The sequence below is a fragment of the Zerene cesonia genome, chromosome 20, assembly GCF_012273895.1.
Source record: "Zerene cesonia ecotype Mississippi chromosome 20, Zerene_cesonia_1.1, whole genome shotgun sequence".
Lineage (NCBI taxonomy): Eukaryota > Metazoa > Arthropoda > Insecta > Lepidoptera > Pieridae > Zerene > Zerene cesonia.
Window position 1 is genome coordinate 6429043 of NC_052121.1, and position 17647 is coordinate 6446689.

General features: G+C 32.5%; 1 protein-coding gene across 1 annotated transcript in view; it reads left to right on the forward strand.

The window, feature by feature from the left end:
• LOC119835086 (transcription factor Sp9) overlaps positions 1-17647 on the forward strand; it is a 55993-nt gene that overhangs the window by 28921 nt on the left and 9425 nt on the right. The window contains exon 2 of the mRNA XM_038359701.1: positions 3023-3070. Coding sequence (XP_038215629.1) covers positions 3023-3070 — 48 coding nt within the window. The remainder of the gene's footprint in view (positions 1-3022; positions 3071-17647) is intronic.

Here is a 17647-nt window from a genome sequence, read left to right on the forward strand (position 1 = left end):
ATTTCGTATAAAAATTAATATCACTGCGCCGCGACTACATTGGGTCATATCAAAAATTGTACACCACAAATCACAAATTAAATAAAGTTATTAGCTTGCTCACAAAGAGAACACGTTAAGTATACAATAGCAATTATAAAAATAAGCCAACATAAGCACACCTCGGTCGCTGACAAAGAAAGAATGGGAATAAAAACATTTAATTGGCATTATTACGAATGTGATTACGAATAAAAACCTCCCGTCGACTCGCACCAGCCCCAGATACGACTGTTTTCTTGTTCAATTTGATATTTGATCTTATTGATTTCTTATATAAATTACCCGTATATTACAGTCATTAAATAAGAGCGGGGACCGGTTTAACAATTTGTTTGTTCTACAAGAACCTTTACTTTATCCTGCTGTGTGTTGAAGTATGTTTTTATCAGTGTTCATTTTAAGTCCATTTTTAAACATTGTTTTTATCAGTGAACATTGAAAATTTAGAGCTATATTTTAGAATTTTTAATTCTCTATTTTAAACATTTTGATGTTTAACAAATGTATTATAGATAAAATTTTGTTATAAACTCAATAATTCTGTGTAATTATATGGAAACTAGCAAACCCGGCGAACTCCGTTTCGCCACCAGATGGCTGTATGTGAAAAATGATTTTCACACTTTTCTGTTGAAATTTTTCCTGAATGTTCTTTGCTATAAACCTCACGGAGCTCGAGACCTTTCCAACGAATGCAAAACCATGGAAATCGGTTCGTGCGTTCTGGAGCTATAGCGTCAGGAAGGAAAACCCGACTTATTTTTATATAGTAGATAAGAGACAGTCTAATCACGTTGATGTTAGTTAAAATATATGTATGTACCTATTGGTAATACTAACTTCGAAAAACAACGTTGACTTTGTTAAAAAATAAAAGTTTTATTTATCGTACAAACAACTTGTACCATATAATTAAAATTGACATAACGTTTAATAAAACACAACGCAAATTAATAGGTTTGTTTGTTTATCTTTAAGAAAAAGAATGAATATAAATTTTTGTGTGTAAATATACATAATATATTATATAGAAAGTGTAATTTTAGAGGGCTTTTACTTGTAGATAAAAATAACATTTTAAAAACTTTTTTAGATGGTTATCGAGAAAAGTATATTTTTGTTTGATTAGTTTCTTCAGAATTTTAGAGAACAGTAAAGCTTTGAAAAATTCCTAATAAAATTGTTAAAGAATAGATAAAGTTATTTCTGACGCCGGAGATTTATCTATTTTAAAATTGTACGTAGAATATTTAGATATTTAATTCAAATGCAATTAACAAGTTCTATTTATTTTTCGTTTTATCTTCTTGAAAGATTGCATCGCAGGCAGTCAGGTGTGATCGCGCTCTAACATCTGCTCATAAATTTGATTAAGAATCTCGATAATATTAATATTTAATTAAAACAAACATAACATTGAATCGAGTATATGTTTAATATTATATTACCTGTTTAAAAGATTTAGGCACTGTAATGCTTACATATTGATGTTGGTCACTGCAAATCTTGTTCCAGTGATGTATACATCACTGGAACAAGATTTGAATGAATAAAACATAATCCACCACAACATCAACAAAAAAACCCAAGCGTTTTTAGCATAATTGAATGTGAAACATTGACTCGTCTGATGAACATCTGATGATGAATCTCTGGGCACCTCTTATTAGTAGTATATCGCGAAGATTTTGACAATTATTCTAATATATGGAGAAAGAAGTATACGAAACTTAAGGAAAATCTATTTTTAAAAGGAACTTTTACAAAAAAATACGTGTATCGGCAACATAAACAGTAGGTCAATTTGGATAAAGTGAATCTAAAAGCGTAATTATCATAATGCATGTTTTTTCGGTGTATAAATGTCTAGTCATCACAATTAAATACAATCCTTTTAAGCCCGTTATGTAACAATGTGTTCGGATATCTTGTATTTGATAATTATTATAAAGCTATCTATGTTATATTCAAAAATAATATTTTACTTTTAATATTTGAGTTTCTCTGACCATGGTTTCAAATGGGATTTGAAATGTTTCAAAGTTCTATGTTTTTAATTATTTTAAAATGTATCGATATCAGTGAATTTACGTAAGCTTATCTATAAACATGAATAAAATGAAAGTTTCGTTGGTGAGCGTCAATTTTTATTTGTTTGTGTGTACTTGAATATTTGTTTTAAATGTAAATATTTGAGAGTTTTGTACAATGATGGATGTAAATATTTCCTAAAGGTAAAACAAAATATAGGTGCAAAGCTGTGATTTTCTTATATCTATATTTTATATTATGAAGACAAGCCTCTATGGCATTAAAATTCCAATGTTTTTTATTAAATTAGAAATTTTTTCTTTTTGGTTTGATGCGAATATTATACATTTAGAAATTGAAGCGGGTTTGAAATGCGAATTGTTTAAAGTTTCAATGTCGTCTATAGCCTTAACTTTCAACAGAACTATATTTTCGTAAATTACCACAGTGTCCAGTCAAAACATTACCGTTTATCTCAGCTCTTATAAAAGCGACAAACCCCGGGTCTTGTTTTAATAAGCCTTGTCGCAGTACTTAAGCTCATCCTAATTTCAGTGGCATTGGAGTAGGGGCTAGAGCGGCGGGTCGCGGGGCCCGGGAGGGGCAGAGGTCTCGCAATTACGGGGCCCATAATTACAGGGCTGGCGGCCGCTCGGCGCCCAAACCGGCCGACTCTGAATCTCCTGCCATAATTAAAAACGCTCCGAATTAAATTCGCTTGTATACGCACCGACTTATGATATAACTTTTTAGGGACTTTCTAATTAGTTTTCGTTTTTGTCCATTACATGGATAATAGGAAACTCGCGTATAGATCATTATTTTTTACGATTCGTTTTGTAAGAAGATTCAATACCAATTTTTTTCTTAGTCTAGATTCAAATTTGTGTAATAGATGTTCAATTAAATTGTTATATATGTGTTTTAATGATTTTATTTTTGTTTCCAGGTTAGTATCGACCCTGTATCCGCGGAACACAAGGATATGAAGATTTTAGTAAGTACTAAATTTATTCATTTCAACTTTAGTACTCGCTAACATCCCTGATCCTTTAGAAATCAATGCTGCAGGCGTTAAGACTTTTTTAAAGTTTCCTTAAAACTATAATTGCTTGTTTTCATTTATTGATTTCATTGATCTTTTTATTGGTATATATTTTAATAAAGCGATCGTTACATTCACTAATCATAACAATTTCATAAAATCAAAACGTAATTGACAAAGACACGAGCCAGGCGCAACAATGTCGCGATATTCCGACACGAACGCAGTAAATTATGTCGGAACGAATAATAAATGGCGAAATCAATAATTTATTTTGATTTGTCGTTTGATATTGATGCTGTGAAATGGGCATTGTCAGCGATGAGAGGCGCGGAGATTGATTCGTCACGGGCGAGCGTGCGCGACGCCACGTGAGATGGCGCTTATGGTGTCTTATTGTGATGTTTCTTAACTGCACTTCTAGCTTTACGGTATTAAATGTATAGCGGTATTCTCATAGGTGATATGTAACTCATATCATGCCAATACGTACACTGTTCAATGTAGTGTTGCTGCCAATGTGAGCAGGTACTCATTTCGCTTATAGTGTCTACGTACCTAAATCTTTGGTTGTTTATCATGATGAAAAAAAAACTTTACATACAGCCAAAAGTTCTTAAAATCTAATATAGAAACTGGCTATGAGTCTATACGATGAATGAACCTGTTATAATACTATCTCTAACGATACCATTCGTAATGCAACAAAGTCTATGCTTATCAATTAAGAAATGTCCTTATACCCGGATGGATAGCAAAAAAGAAAAAGTTTGTATCAAATCTTTTCGTGTTTTATTATAATAAAACCGAAATCTAGAGATCTAGCAGCAGACATTATCTGAGAACCTATTATGTCTATTTGTAAATGTATTATTAACTGTACATCATTACGAAATAGTCAAATTTCGTTCGCTACGTTGTTTTGATATCGTCAGAAATGAGAAGACATTGATTACCTAATAAGTTACTTCATAAGGAATAGGTGTAATTTATTGCACCAAATGCAACAAACTGCGTAGGCCATGACTACTAAGATGTAAGCTTTCTTAATGTAAGTCAGAAAATTACACAAGGACTGGTTGCTAAATAATTTTTTTAGAATAATTTCATTAATTGACAAGTCATCAAAAGTACATTTACTCCATAACATGTATCACAGTTTATGTTAAACTAAAATTGAAATTCTGATACGAGTATTTGTTGACTGGTGGTACCTATATATTCATACTAATATAATTATAAACGTATGGTATGTTTTAAAGATCTGCATCTATTCACTTGTATTTTTAAATAAAACATGGATTATAAAACATTTTGTCCCATATTAAAATTAAAGTTTAAAATTATATATCTATACAGTCACCTATCATAACGAATTTTCGTCATATAAACAACCTTCGTTTAAATGCTTGTTGACGTTCTCAATGTGACGATATAATTTATTATACAAACACCAACTAAGTTAATTCGCTTCGCATATTTGTAGCAATACGTCAGAATCATTACCATGTGAAATGAGATTTGCCTCAGGCAAAATACGCAGATTATTACGGTTCAAATACCTTATTAACCGAATTCAAGGCCGTTAACCATTTTATGTTTTATGTATTATGTGCTAGATTTTGTGCCAGCGTGGTCGAGGGAAATGATGTTCAGTCTCGGAGTTCTACCCGCATGGATTCCGTTCCCTATGTATTTTCGGAACAAAAACTGTATTCTTTCTCAGATCTCAAACTATCTTTGTTTCGGATTTCATCCAAATTAGTACAGAGGCTTAGTTGTGAAGTAGAGACAGACAAATAGACAGGTAGAGTTACTTTTGGATTATTATTTTCATAGCAGATATTTATGAAAAATAGTTATATATTATAAATGGTAAATAGATTATTCAATTGACAAAATATCATCTTATTATAAATATATTATAAGGCTTTCATATTGTAAAATAATGTATCAATCGATTCAGTTCATCTTAATCAGACAAAATTCTTCATTATCATTTATTCAGCAAATTATCTATCAACTTAATATAGTGTACCTACATATTTTCAAATGTATACAGCGTTATTGACTTTACAAAACAATAATGCGCAATTGAAAAGGCTATCAAATAAAGATTTTACATACAATGCTTATTGAGGTAGAGCTATAGCCCTGCGGGCATGTTCTAGCGGCAAAGCTGTGTGGCCTAATCGTGCTCTATTAATACTCATACAAAATTGCTCAACGTGAATTGTGAGTTTAGATTTTTAACTGTTTCACAATATTAAACTTGCAATTGTAGGACTTTGACTTTGCGTTTAAAATTGAAAGAGATAAAAACGCCGAGAAGGACATAGGCTGTATAACGTCATGGACAACATTGGTTTTTCTTGGAAACCACAGTATAGCTAGTAGCTAATGTAACTTTAAACAATACAAAGTAATTCTTTCGTAGGAAAGGTATACTATCCTAAAACATAATGAATAAGCATTTCATATAGAAATCCCTGTTGTACCCATGATAAATTGCAAGGATAGGTGAGTTTGGCTGGAATTCATTGCGGATACGTCGAGTGGCCGTTAAAACCTCTCCAACTCCCTTATGTTAACGGAAAACTATCGAGGGGCGAGAGAACCTTCTGAAACAGGGGATTGCTAGTAGATTCTTTGTATGTGGGTATTACTTTATGGTTTTGTGTGTATAAGAAAACATCGTTAGATTGAAAGCAATTAGAGCAATTGTCTGTCTTGATTGTTCTGTTTTGTTTCAATGTGTACCAAAATTAATAATGCCATTGAAATATATTTTCTTCCGACTATTCTTTCAATCAAAATTATTTGCTTTGATTGTATAGTTTTGTAATTAATAAATCATCAATAGCATATGTCATGTTATTTATTGCAATTTTATCTTTATAGCGAAGGTATTAGAAAAATTAACAGTTTATGTAAATGAATGTGTATGGAAATTTAGAAGTCACAATTCATTAAGTGTTTTACGTGAATTTGTCGATAAACACGTGTGAAGATAAGTGTGGAAATTATAAATGATAGTGTTCTTGTGTTGTTGGTGCCAATCAAAAACTTTGTTCATAACTCGCAAGCGCCGGCGTGGAAGCCTATTATTTGAAGAACTTTGTTTTCATTAAATAAATAATAATATTTATAATGACTTACTATTATATATAAATATGAAGTTTCATAGTGAATAATTTTACAATGCACATTTTTAAATTTCTAATAAATATTTAGGCTAGTTAGATGCTGGAAGGAAATAATTATTGAATATTTTTATTACAAAGGAAACAAAAAGTAAGAATTAAGAATTTTTTAGTTGTATCTTCACATATACACCAGTTTTAATATTGGTTTTTATTGTGACTTTTGAACAATATTAACGAATAAATATTAATCTAATGCATTAATTAAAATTATTTAATTTTTATATTGCAAGCATGAAAAAAGTAATAATACCCTACCTTTACAAATAAGGACAATCCGAACAACTTATTTTTGTTTTAAAAATGATTTTAATTTAATGAAATGATGTTTCCATGATGAATCCTTAGGTATTTGCGGAGTTGAAAAATTCTTAATGTCAATCTAATATATATCCACAGAAAAATATTTATCAAATACTTGTATGATGTTATTGCATGATATTTTAGATCTTGGGTAATAACCGAAGACCTAAAATATCATGGGAAGATGATATTTCTCAGGCTCTACTTGGTTGTTATGCTAAGCTGAGGGCTTTTTCGATACAATAGTATATTTCTATTACTTTTTTGTTTTTTACGCTTGATAGCTTGACAAATTAGTCATTGGTTTGGTCGATTTCAGTTGGGGATCACTTATTGCTAGAGCAGTTAGATTAATTTGAATTATAAGCATTCCATTAAGCGTACCGTTTAATCTACAAAAACAAATAAACTAAAGATTCAGTCAATTTCACAAGAAAGGTATATAAAAGAACATGCAATGGGAAGTTTTTTTTTATATAAATCAAGTGCACACGAGCTCAGTGGAAGTTGTTTGTAGATCTTAGAGATTAAAACTACGTATATCTTATGTTGTACAACTGTTTTGCTAACTTCTCCTATCACAAACTTCATTTATACACAAATCCCGGGCTAAACAGATTCCCGGTTTTACCGGCGTCATCAGTTTCCGCCAGTTAGGTCAATATCCGCCGGTCATTCGAGGCGGCTGTCAATACACTTCTGCCGTCAACCAGATAAACTTGCCGACTGTGTGCTGGTTTATTGATGTAGTTTGATAATAGTTTATTGCGAAAATAAACATTTGTTTCTTCATGTTGTTTTTGAAGATTTATTTGTTGGTAATTGATGTACCTATCTTAATTTTTTATTGTAATATGTTTCGAATTACATTTTTACACACTGGTATTGGTCTATGTAGACTTAAAAAAAATGTAATATTCCTCCAACGTTTATTGTTCTCTAATATCGACTGTGGGTTACCGAATATATTAACTAGTTCGTGTGACGTCTGCAATCTGCAGATTTGTTCTTAGTTGAGCTGTATGTAGATACTTAAGAGCTGTTTCTCAATCGTACTAATATAATAAACGAGAGTTTAAGGATGTATGGACGTTTTCATGTGTACTAAACGCGTTCACGCCAATAATATTGAACAGGTACAGAGGTAGATAGATATTACGCTTTCTCACGTGAGCGAACCCGCGGCATCCAGCTTGTATTCTTTACATATTAATGGGTATGTAATTATAATTTGATGTTAGACTTAACATGTGAGATTTGACAAAATTTATTTTCCTTTTTTTAAGTTTATACCTTAAAGTTATAATAAATGAGCAGGGAAAGGACTGGCTCTCTTAACACAGATTATACCTAGCAAGAAGGTCAGAGCCTCTCAACAAAATTGTACTAATTAAGGTGAAATAAAGATTAATTTTATTTTTTATTGATTTGATATTAATGTTGTTTCAGAAACGGTTAGACTGATATCTAAATAAATAAATAATATAAACTCATTAAGTAGGTTATAAGCAAGTAGGTACCTACTCTTTCAAGCGCTAAAACCTGCGGTATTTTTCGAGAGTTAACCAAGTCAGTAATATGTCGATAATAAGGAACAAAACTGGACCGTTTCTGAACTGAACTTCACAAACTTTATCTACTACGCAACTGCTAACACTTGAAAGTTATGATCTGACTATGAAGCGTGAAACATCTGTAGCCAAATTTCCAGCAATACCGCCTCTCATGATATACGTCTATAATTTGATTTCATCCTCACACCCACCGTAATTTTGCATCTCAGCGTGAGTTTCGCGTTCAAATTAAAATGTTTATTACATTTTCGCACGGTCGATGGGCTCAGAGCGTTTTATTTCGTTATCCCGAACACGCCTATATCTCTCTCCTTGTACCTATCGACCGAAATATGATTGCACCCCTAATGCTCAGCGATTGTCATTTCCGATTCGCTTTTTACGAAATTTAACCTTTACCGTTATAGCGATAGAGTAGATATTCAAATGTAACGGTTTAAGTGATGATATTTTCGTATTATGCGTGTCATAAAACTATTAGACGCTTAAGCTGTTCTTAAAGCGATGTCTAAGAATTTAGCGGTCGTACGCATGGGGCAAGGCGCCATTATTTTTTTTTACTTCCCCGATGTTTTTATGTGCCATTAAGAATTATTTGGCCGTGTTTATAAGGGTCCGTGTGGTGAGCATTATATTTCATTATCTTTAACACCTTGTTGGTACGTTGGATATAGATTAGCGACTGACAACAGATGTTTTATCAAATTACCTTCTCCAAAATTACTTACACAACAAAATAGGTTTATTTCATTCCAAAATTATCAATCACCATTCACGTAGGTAGTTACTGAAATAATTCGTAAATCAATATAAGAAGGTATGTTGAATTGTGTAGGTATATACCTACATAATATTGTATTTATAGTAGGTATTTTGATTTTTCTAGATAACACTTAATCATTAGGGAGGGTATATTAAATGAAACTCTTCTTTACTGTTTCTTTTCACTCTATGTCATTTTATTATAAGAAGTATATCTACTTATAAAAGACAATGATGGAAACTAAGTATACTTGTTATATCATCTCTAAGCTGTAACATTAAGTGTTTAAATCTAAGATAAATACTTTGACATGTCTTCTAGTTGAATTTGAGGGTTTTAATACTTAGGACCAATTAAGTACCTACTTCAAAAAATACTAAAACAGTACAGTATAATAAACGAAACCAACAACAAAAAAATTCACACCAAATACTTAGAAATAAAGTCGAAGAAAAGTTTATGCAAATCAAAAGTCGAAATAAAATGGAGTCTAGCGAGCGCGATCGATATACGACCTTGGGGGCGGGGCTTCGCGTGGGCGGGGCCAAGTAAGAGGCCGGCTGATCGACCCGCCCACCGCTTGCAAGCGCACCCGCATACGGGCCAATGCGCGCCTACACCGACGTCATGCGAACGTCGCGTCGAGCGCTCCGCGTCTCACAAACCGTGCAACCATCAGCTGTCAAGCTGTCGTTCTAAATTTGAATTTATTTTATAACTTCGCACCTTTATTGCCAGTTACAAAGTGCGATGTGTTAGTGCTTATCTGTGGACAATACAATGATTACTGACATGTACGCGCCGCTACCGGCGCCCCCGAATAAGTCTATTGTAAGTTTGTTTTTGTTTTTATTTCCTTATCAGATTAAACTTAAGAATGGATTTACAATTTTTTGTGACATTTCTTAAAATAACACGAACCAAATTTTACTAAAGGGCATTATAACCCTGTGTACAATGTCTTTTAAAGTAAATATAACCTATCTCAAAAGATAATATACATTTTTTATTACCACATATGAAGTATGAATTTAATTTTAAGAATTATGCTTATGGACAATGTTGCATAAAAATTAACATAACAGCTATTAAATATCTTCAATTATAACTATGCAGTATGCTCTGAATAATAGAGATCATATGATGTAATGAAGTAGGTAGGAAGGTAGGTAACCTAACAAGTAATAGCTAAATAACTCATGAAGGTAGATTGAATATTGTGAAAATTCTAATACAAATATTATCGTTTTCCTCCTTGTAGTTACAGTTAAAAATGTAGAGTCATTTGGAATCAAACAAATCTTATTTAGTTCTTGTTTTTTTGTTTTAAATAAATCCCTTTTGTTTGCAAATATATCCTTTAACCTTACTTCCATCGTAGGTGTGAAAAGGACCTATTGTACCCCTACCCCATAGAGATTGAATAAAATTGTAAATCAAACTCATTTCATCAAAAATATTTGTCATCGCAAACAAATTGTTAAATAGATTTTGATATATCGCTTCTCAATCTGGCTATCAAACGTTTGAAGCGGTGAGAACAATATAGCATTGTTCTGTGTAGTATCGATTGAAAATAATTGTATTATATCGATACAATATTATCTAATTTCCCCATTGAACAATGAATTAATTTTCGACTGATGTTATCGATTCAGCGTTTAAGACTTGCTTTTCAATTTTATATATATTTATACACTAATAGATATTTTCTATTATGTAGGTACCTATCATCATTATTTTTTATTCTATTAATTGTAACTTAGCAAAGTTATTTATGTTAGTCTAATAGTAGTTAGAATTGAATAAAAGTATAAATAAAACGCTATATTTACGTTAAGGTATCTTCTTTGACGGCAGCTGTGTTTCTTTGCAAAAGCAATAGATACATTGTGGGATAAAATAAAATGACAATTTCTATGAAAGTACGAAAGTATTGGTAATTAAATGCCATAATTCGAAGCTCGATTCATCACCTTGTGTATGAAAATTAAAAAAAACAGCGGTACTTTGTTTAATGACGATAAGTGTTGAAATTATGTTAATGTAGATGCTTATCTAATAAAACCACATCTTATAAGCAGTCGATAAATTTTTCACTGTAAGCAAGTCATAGCAGTAAATTGTAGCTCGTAGGTCCACAACGAAGCATCAATCAGGAACGTTACTATCACATCGAATCTATTATGCGTGTCTAATAGATTTTTTTGGCGTTGGCCCATTCACAGCGGGCGCAGCGTGAAGTCTGAATGGCATTGTGGCATTGAACCGAACCGACAAACTTTTATTTGTAATGGCACTAAATGGCTGTTGTGGGGATTAAGGTGCTCGACGCATTGTCATCGCTCCGAGTGCTGTATAATTCGCCAAATCCAACTTTGCAGTATAACAGGGATAACATGCGACATTCGGCGGACATGACGTTTCGAACAATGCTTTCCGGAGATCTGTCACGTTTGATAGCAAAGCCATTTTTTGTTGTTTTCTTTCAAATGTTGGATTTGGGCATTAAGAGAGATTAGCCACTTAGAGTTCAAGTGTTTGCTTTAGATATTATGAGATATTATAAGAAGGACATATCTTTTTATATTTAAAAGTTAAGAACGACGTCGTACTATTGACAAACATTTATAAAATAACTAGCTTTTGCTGGCGACTTCACACGTGTTAAATTCGGAGTAGTTTGACAAATGTTATTATACATATAAACCTTCCTCTTGAATCACTCTATCTATTAAAAAAAACCATCAAAATCCGTTAAGTAGCTTTAAAGATTTAAGCATACATAGGGACATAGGGACAGAAGTGACTTTATTTTATACTACGTAGTGATACATATAGCATTTAAAATATCCATTTAACGCACTAGAATTAAGAACTAATTAAAATATTTGTCACATGATACACGAGGCAATTATCAAAAAAATAAATCTGGTGTGAGCGGTAGCGACAAGCCCCGCCATATATCTTTTTTATCACCGCATTGCGTCGTGTTTAACCCGTTCATTGACAAAAGGTATTTAAATTAAGCTGTCAAGGAAATGATATTTACTGCGCGTAAGCGACATTCCGTCCAACCGTTAAACATTGTCTTCAACAGAATCCTGTTACATTTTTAGAACTATGTTTCAATCACTCTCTATTAGCGAATGTGGCTTCTTATCTTAGAGTGTGCCTGAAATATATTTATTTTCACCGTATTCTAGAACAAGAGTTAATCCATTTCAGCCTTATGTTTTATTTAGAATAAGTATCAAACAGCAATTACAAACAATACAGGATTTCCATCTGTTAATGCTTTCAAAATGACGGTTGTTTATGCGTAAAATGTCATTTTGACAGTTAAGAATAGGTAGGTACTATAGTAAGTAAGCGTTATAGCACAATGTCAAATAGTAGTAAGTTTGGGAATAATAGTACGATGAAGTTATCTCTATTTTCTATTTATTTCCTTTATCATAACTGTTTATCAGTTCTGCTCTTCCTTAACAGAAAACTTAAACCAAAACATCCAAAAAAATAAACGAACCAAGAAAATATAACGTTGACCTTCTGTAACATTGCAGGTTTCATAAAGAATTTCAATATTTGCCATACAACATTAGACGGTACCCACAGCCTATACTTATGCTAAGACCCGCAGATAGAATGAAAATGCTATAAATCAGTGCGAGCCACGTTGCGACTGGAAATAAACAATATAACCAATAGATGCCAACAAGACCACGTACTAATTATAAATGATTGTAAATTAAGCGAGCAACAAGTACTGAAAGTAACGTGTTCATTATCTCTTCAGGATTATTTATGGGAGCATCCGTCAGCGCGCGTCTGCCGCGAGACAAATTTAACAGAATAACAATACTTACACGCACCACAGTTTTTAATACGTTTCTTTCACACATCAAATTTTAATCAACTGTAATAATTTACGTCTGATGATAATATAATTCGTATTATGGTTTAGCATTATACGAGTAAACCCTACACGTAGGATTGTAAAGGCTTCTCTTAAGTAATTGTATCAACGCAAAAGCTCCACGGTTAGCTAAGTAAAAAGGAAACTATTTTTGAATTAAACACATCATTTTCAATCCACACATGTAACTTGTATATTTCACGATCATGAATCATGAATCTAAACTAGATGATCATAGTGAGGTCTCATTCAAAGTCCGTGTTATTTATCAAGTAACTTGAATATAAAAATTCAAATGAATATTTATGGTATTGACATTGTATATTTCCATCGGCACGGTTAATAAATGTATATTCGCAAGATATACGGAGTGCTGACGCGCCTACACAAACTCAGTGAACTTATTAAAGGTATAATTGTGTATGTATTAGCTACAGTTATAATTCCAACTCAGGAAGTACCTACATCCCGTCTTTACATGTCGTTGACTGAATTAATAAAGCCAGTATTAATTTCAACCTCCATTGGTCGATCGGAGCTATGCATATTTATGGGACATTTATTCAGCACGTATTGCGGTTTATTGAAAAATAAATGTATGGTAGAAAAACAGTTAAAATGGCTTGACCACAGCTTAACTGCGTCGCTTCCTGCGGCAACTACAAATGACCTTTTTATATCTTGTTACAATTATGAATGTGTTACTGTTACCAATGGGATTAATCTTTATTGCTTTTAATATGTTCATAGACATAGATACAATAATTTCTGAATTCTACTGACGCTTAAATAAAGCACTAAGACGAATTAATATAATTAAGATTTGCATTCATAAAAACTTTTATTAAAAGTATGCACATAAGATGAAAGATCATTACGGAAATATTTTAAAGTCATGCACATATCAAAACTTATAATTTAAAAGATATATGGTGCATGCATACAAGCTACAGCATATCTTAAATCTAAACAAGGAAGAATTACGATGTTAACAATTTAATAGATTTAATATCAAAATGGTAAATCATTGAATATTTTAAAAGAAAACTAAAATGAATAACAAATGGTCAGATAGAACATAGAATATTTTAAGTAAGTATCATTAGAATCTTTTTCTCTTTGTCTTGGAATTATTACAAAATTACAAAATTTATTACAAAATTCAAAGAAATAATTGATTACGCATCGCCTTGTTCCATGTATAACATTCTCATACACTTGTTATAATCACATTATATGAAAAACCATTTTAACACACGCTTTGAAATAAAATTATCTGCGTATACAGCATATTTGTTTTCTTTAGACTCGCTCGCGCGAAAGCTAAATGTGAGAAGTCGTTAAAATTGTGTGTATTATAGGGCATTCGCAAAAAGATTATTATTTAACCATCTCAGAGAACTTGAGAGCAGATTGCGTGTATAGTGAATAGACAATAGCATACAAAGATAGTGGAAAATATTACTTTGTTAAAATATTTCGAAACAAGTTATTTAAATTGTTTTTTTATTATATTCAATCACTGACATAAAATAAAAGATTTTTTAGAAGTTGTCTGTGGCATCTGTCTCAGTAAATATGTAATCAATATGTAATTAATTGTTTATTTAATACGCCACCCATAAATCTTCCTCGGTTTATTAGTAAGCAAATATTAGAAAGATACAATAATTTACTGCACATCATCATATTTCGTGCTCATATAATCTTTTGTTTGAACATACCGCTCCGATGGAAATTACGCATCAACAAATGATTTAAAGAAACTAATATAGCTTCCAATGGGGCCCTTGAGAACCAAGTGTCGGATTTGGAAGTCATTAATGTCATCGGAGAAACCGTGGTCGGCTTCTGTAACACGATATAATAAGTGTCAAATTGAAATGAGTTTTATGTGTCCGTTTTAAGGGCCATGTTTTGGAGGAAGTCAGTTCGAACGGTCAAAGACGAGGGTTTTTGCAACTCATTGCATTATCCCGGCTTGTTAGTGTAGAGCCGCGCAGGCGACGGTAATGAAGGTTAGATGCAAGTCATTCGGTCGCGGCGCCGGAGCGCGTCATCGCATCATCGCGCTGTCAATACGTGATGCCCTGACAACGGAGAAGGTTATTTTCAAAGACGCAACATCACTAATTAATACCCACTACCCGATAAAAGTGGAGCGGCACCGGCCGCTTTGTTCTACTGTCAGCGCACTCCACCAACACGGATGCTCATTTGTGTTGAAATTATCGATCTGATGACACGATTGTGTCAGTTTTGTATGCGCTCGTGAAAGATACATGATTTGATAATCCTATTGTGTCTATAAATGTCACCTTTATTTGATTTAAAACTTTGTTATCACTGACTTTATACTTATTTTGACTTATCCCTTATCGCACATTTAATTAGCGGTACCAAGTATTAAACAATAATTTAAGCATTAATATTGATTGACATAATCAACACTGATGATAAGCTGATGTCTAAACCGAAAAAATAGCATTCAAGTACAAAGCATATATTATAAGTAAATAAGTGCCTACTTGTACGTTCAACGCTTTGTCGGGATCACAACATACATTGATTACGTGAACCCTGTATAACCGTAATAGGTAAAGATTAGAGACACCCTAAAACCAAAACACCGAGCCTCAAGTGTCGCTAAGCCGTCACGAAAAGTACAATTAGTTTAGCACTTATACGCACAATGGGGCGCCCCGTCGCCTGCCACCCGCGGAGATCTCTCCGGACCATTCAACAAACTGGCTTATCATATCACCGTGGCGAATGATACACAATCCATCGCAAAGCACGATCGTGTGGACTATTTTGTTATTACATCGAGACTGTGATTCAGCAAATACTTTAAGGTTAACGCTATTAACTGGCGACATTTGGAATGACAATGAATGAAATACGTATATGCAACATGTATTCTACATTTAAGGGAATAGAGTTAAATGACGCACGCACACAATCAACAGTGTAACGGCTCTTTAGATACAAGATTTACTAAAAACCGAATGAATCGAATTATGTTCCTGAAAAAATAATTTAACATGAAATTAAAAATGAAAATGACTACTGCCCGAATATAAGCAAAGTTTGAAAATTGTTTAAAGAAATGTTTAGAGGCATCTTTGTGATTATTTCTATCTTATCATTGTGTTTTCACCACACTATCGAATTAGCATATGTTTAAAGCGTATATTACATTTGTCTATTTTATTATGTATAACGGTGGATCATATGTATTTATGTATCTATGTAATGCATTTACAAAATTTAAGGTACTCAAAACTATTAACTTATTTTGCGTTTAATGGCAAGTCTCACGCTGTATTAAAAATCGGTGTTATAAAAATAAATCCCCTACTTAGTAAAGCCACGCATGCGTCCCATTATGGCCGTAATAAGACTCATAGGAAATTGCGAACTATTAACTACAGCATCCGGCTTTTAACTGTAAATTTTCCGATTGCAATTTGTCGTTGTACACTTTAAATTAATGGTGATATCTTGTATTGTTAATAAGGAATGCAATTGGCTTTATTGAAACGAAAATAATAAGGGAGAAAAAAATAGGAGAGGTTTATGTTACTTTGTTCTAAAATATTAACGAATTTCTTTAAATATTTGAAAATGAATAAAAAATCATTTAAAGCTATATTGAAAGAACTTCATTCACAATTATTACATATTATATGAACCAAACAATAAATGTTTTTATATTGATATAACACAATTTTTAACTTAACGCTACATAATCTCTGATAGGATATAAACAATGAAAATAATAAAAATCAACCGTCCGATGCCAAACTACCAGTACCGTTTTCTAATAAACATATCCAAGCAAACAAATACACAGTATGTTTTCTATTAGGATACTTTAAATCCCTGCACTTATCATTAGCGGAGGGTCGTATGACATCACCCTCCAGCCCATATTTCACGATACGAGACCTCAATGAATTTCACTTTCCTCAGTCAAGGGTTTTAAATCGTGTCTGCCGTTGATGGCCGCACTAATGGTAGCAATGATCTTCAGAGGGTCTTATTGTTACTATTGTTTTTGGTGGTAAAGTTATTGTTTTAATATATACTAAACAAAAATATATAAGTTTTTGTAGCACTTTATATGAGACTTTTATAAATTATACATTTTTCTTACAGAGACAGAAATAAAACTGCCTTGATAGTTGACACCTTAGTAAAATGTTAAGAGACATTTATTTTTTGTTCGTTCCTTGCTTTAAAAGTAGCCTATAAAGTATAATATTAAATGAAAACCGAAATTGTGGCGGTTGCGGTCATTTCATTGAACCATTGAACGCGTCCCCTGTTCACATCGCGCTAGCCACATACTGACGCAACTAGACCCATTTTATGCGCAATTACATATCGTTTTGAGCCTAATTGCGGTCTATTGACTTTAGATACTTTAGATAGATATTCGCTGTGTGATTCGAACACACTACAGCATGGATTGTGCTAGCTCGCACCGAAGTACCACACGCCTCAAAAGATCGCCATCAAATATTATGCAGCCGTGTCGTTTCCAAAGTGACCTTGGGAAACTGTGAAACTGTGAAAGAAAATTTCATAAACGGTATTTAACTGCACATTTTGTTACACTCAACATAGTACAGTTTCAAATTATCAACCACCATAAATGATAAAAATAGACATTATTTTAGTAATGTCCAAAATGGATATCCTCACGATGTTGGTATAAAAAAGGAGTTGGAATATGAAATGTTAGCCATGTACATTGGTGGT